This window comes from Cryptomeria japonica, chromosome 4 (genome assembly GCF_030272615.1).
Source record: "Cryptomeria japonica chromosome 4, Sugi_1.0, whole genome shotgun sequence".
NCBI classification, from domain to species: Eukaryota; Viridiplantae; Streptophyta; class Pinopsida; order Cupressales; family Cupressaceae; genus Cryptomeria; species Cryptomeria japonica.
The window spans coordinates 721,873,276-721,877,257 of NC_081408.1; the positions used below are offsets into that span (position 1 = coordinate 721,873,276).

At 34.7% G+C, this 3,982-nt stretch overlaps 1 protein-coding gene across 1 annotated transcript; it reads left to right on the forward strand.

Moving 5' to 3' along the window:
* Positions 1-2,069: 2,069 nt before the first annotated feature.
* LOC131032078 (xyloglucan endotransglucosylase protein 1) lies at positions 2,070-3,546 on the forward strand. The gene is made up of 4 exons (XM_057962998.2): positions 2,070-2,294; positions 2,399-2,499; positions 2,575-2,768; positions 2,894-3,546. The coding sequence occupies exons 1-4, from the start codon at positions 2,141-2,143 to the stop codon at positions 3,264-3,266; spliced, it is 822 nt and encodes a 273-aa protein (XP_057818981.2). The 5' UTR covers positions 2,070-2,140; the 3' UTR covers positions 3,267-3,546.
* The last annotated feature ends 436 nt before the right edge of the window (positions 3,547-3,982 follow it).

The following is a 3,982-nucleotide window of genomic DNA, read 5'->3' on the forward strand; positions in this document are numbered from 1 at the left end:
TCACATCTTTAAACTTATCCTATCACTTACATACCTTGTTCTACAAGAACACTTATTGAAATCAATGACAAACATTGCAAAGGCACCATTTTGGACTTAATTTGATTGGTTATATTCTCTATTTCAACATTCACCTACATAATAATCATACTCGTTGTAATAACAACACTGTGCATTTCTCATTTTAAGGGATTTAATATTGCCCTTCCCCTAGATCTAGCCCCTATGATGAGATCTTGTATCTACACAAAAGGCCTTCCTTTACTTCTATTAAGGTGGAGTCATCTCCTATTGAGATGGAGGTTGATTCATGGGAGGCGCTTCAAGGGGGCTGATGTTGCCCTTATTTTAGACTGCACTCTTTTTATCCTATTGAGGTGGAGATTAAGGGTGCTCCTTAGATTTTCTCCTATAGCTACTATTATGGTGGATCTCAGGGATGGTGAAGGGATCTTGCACCTGCGCTAAAGGAAAGTGATTGTTAAAGGTCTTATTTTTTAAAATGTTTTTCTTGTTATCTTTTGGGCTTAGGATTGTTGTTTCTTTGAGCTCATTTGTATTGTGGCTATGATCTTGATGATGTAGCAGCCAAATTCCTTAAGATTAGTTTCTTCTAAATTTTTGTTGTTTAGATGTTGATTGTCTATGTTATATATCTAGGTAGCATTGTGTAAGTCGATTTCGGGTCCTTCCAAAACCCATTGGTTTATATGCAAGTTGTGTTCTTTTGTGTAGGGTTTTGAGACCCCTTCGAAACCAATTTAACCCATTTTAGCTTGATCAACTATAATTTTTTAGCTCTAGAGTTGAAGTGTATGTTTCTTTCTCTTTCTTGGCCATTTTTCCATTCAGGGCTATTTTTTCTTTAACTAACCCTTTCAAAGTTGTATCTATCTCTAGAGTTTCAATGAAATTTATATCCTCCTCTCTCATACCTCTTACATTGGCTTGATATTTTAAAACTCTCCTTTGGGAAGAATCTTGAAACCTTTTTCACATTGCTCATGTGTTTGTAGGGAACCTACCAACTCATCAATTATTAGAGTTAAGAGGTCCTTGGCTTCTTCTATGGAAATGAATAATTTGTCAATTTTTGAGGGAAAACTCTTGACGATTTTTGCAACAAACCTCTACTTTTTAATTGCCTCACTATTTATTCTCGACTAATTTTTAATGGTTAGAAACTCTTGTTTGAAATTTAGAAATAAATTACCATCCTTCATTTGAACAGTTTCAAAATCTCTCAAAAGCATCTAGAGATTTACTAGTCGCACCTTATCAATCCCCTTATAACTAGTCACGAGGATTTCTTAAGCCTCTTTGCATAGTTCGTTGCTACTATTTTAGGGAATATTGTTTCTATCAAAAGTACCTCTATTAAACTTAGGGATTTTGCATCTTTCCTATTGGCCTCCTTCAAGGTAATCTTTTTGGCATTTGTTCAAGTTACATATGTTGTTAGGTCTACTACATCAGTGAAACCATTGGCCACTAGCTCCCACAAATCATTTTTCACCATTATTATCTTCATCTTCTTTTCTCATACACCATAATTTAGAATATATTTTTGATGATTCTTAGACACCTAATCTAATAAATTAAATAAAAAATAATACTTACATGCGATTAATTTTATAAACAAAAAGTTAATAAATATAATTTAAAAGTTAAATAATATGATTTGATTATAAATATTATTATTTGCTGGTTTTTAATATTTAAAATTAATTCCTTTAAAAGCTATGACTTTTTTAAGACTGCAATAACAACCGGGGTGTATTCAATGGGAGGAGAACGGCTTGCTTCTCATATAAATATTATCTTCCCCAAAGGGGGCCTTAATTCCAGCTCAGATGTTGGCCGAAAATACACCATGCTCCTAACATACATCTGGGCAGCCAACGATTGAGAAAGGAATAGGAAAAGAAGAACGTGTGGGGAACAAACATTTATATAACTTGAAACAGCTCAGCTTCATACACATTTCATGATGGAAGCTGCAACTAAAACACTCGAACACCCAAATCTTATCCAAGATTATATAAAGAATAGGATCAAAAGGATGAAATCTACATAGAAATACTGAACACATTCTTTTCAGTCATATTTTTGTGCATCCTGCCTAGGATTTGCCACCCCCATGGCCCTAGTCCTATATCTGTTCCTATCAGCTGTTGGATCCACTGTTGTTTTTGCTAATTTTAACACAGACTTTGATATCACATTTGGTGCCGATCATACAAAGATACTTGACAATGGCCGGCAATTGCAGCTTAGCCTTGACAAGACCTCAGGTGTACATCTTATGCCTCTATTTCTCTAAAACTCGTTCTTTTATGCTAGCTCAAATTATTGCCTATTTTTTTCCCGTATTACTTATTCGTTGATGGGTTTTCAGGTTCTGGATTTCAATCTAAGAGTGAAATTCTGTTCGGACAAATCAATATGAAAATTAAGTTGGTGCCGGGGTATTCGGCAGGCACTGTAACTACATTCTACGTGAGTTTATTGTTACACACGAGCTTCTACTTTTGAAATTGATAGTTTTTTTTTCCTAATTTGTATATCTTACAGCTTTCTTCTCAAGGGTCTAATCATGACGAACTAGACTTTGAGTTCCTTGGGCGTCTGCCTGGAGATCCCTATGCTATGCAAACAAACGTGTTCGTACAAGGCCAAGGCAATCGAGAAGTGAGATTCAACCTTTGGTTTGATCCCACCGAGAATTTTCACACTTACTCTCTGCTATGGAATTCACACCAAATTCTGTAAGTGAAAACACACGTAGCTCAACACCATACTATTGCAAACATTACAATATTTGTCCTCATATTTTGTTGTTCACAAATAAGATGAATGATAAGTTTACCCATATATAATTTATGTCGAGCAGGTTCTCTGTGGATGGAACTCCGATGAGGGTGTTTAAGAACATGGAGAATATCGGTGTGCCATATCCCAGAGATCAAGCGATGAGAGTCATTGGGAGTTTGTGGGACGGATCTGATTGGGCAACTGATGGTGGTAGAGCGAAGGTGGACTATAGCAAAGCTCCCTTCGTTGCATTATTCAGCAGTTATAGTGCAGAGGCATGCATCAATGGCGAGCCTTGTAATACAAATGCAGCGTGGAGTCGAGAAAGAATTAGTGTTGAGCAGTGGAAACAACTTAAGATAGTGCGGAAAAAATATATGACTTATGATTATTGCTTAGACAAGGAAAGGTTTCCCCATGGCCTTCCTGCTGAATGCACCCGTCATTCATAACATGTGCTCACAGACTCGTTACTCATTACTATTTAGCCAACTTGTTTATCCTTTCTTTTCGAGGCACGAATAAATTGCGGGATGATATGAACCGTCAATGGTTTAGAATAAACCCTTCTATTGAATTGCAATAAAATAGTAATCTAAATCATTAGGATTTTTGAAGGGTATAGGTGCGATTTAGCCCAGAAAACAAATGTACAAGTCTCCCACCAAATACTTTGGGAAAAATCTTAATAAAATAATAATAATAATAATCTATCATGTATGTTTCTATTCTTATTATTATTTCTCATTCTTACTGTATTTGTTTGCTTCCTTAAAAGGAAATAAGTTGTTTCCAACGGATATACCCTTCCTAGCCTCCCTTTTTGTGAAAAGGAGGAGGAGTGGGTGAAGTTTTAAAACCAATCAATAGAAATAGAAATAATCAATAATTATGATGATAAATTTATGGCTTAAATTATATATTAAATTTATATTTTTAGGTTTAAAATTGTTAAATACTTAGAATTGATTGATATTATCTAAACTTTATATGCTGATTTTAGTGTGTGATTTAAGACTGACCCAAATACCTATTATCACAGTATAAAAAATAAGAAATTAAATTTCTTATTTAATTTCTGATCAATGAGAAATCTCATTCATGAAAAAAAACTGTGCGATAGAGCTCCTTTTGAAATCTTCACATCTTGCAAAGGAAAAATAACCAA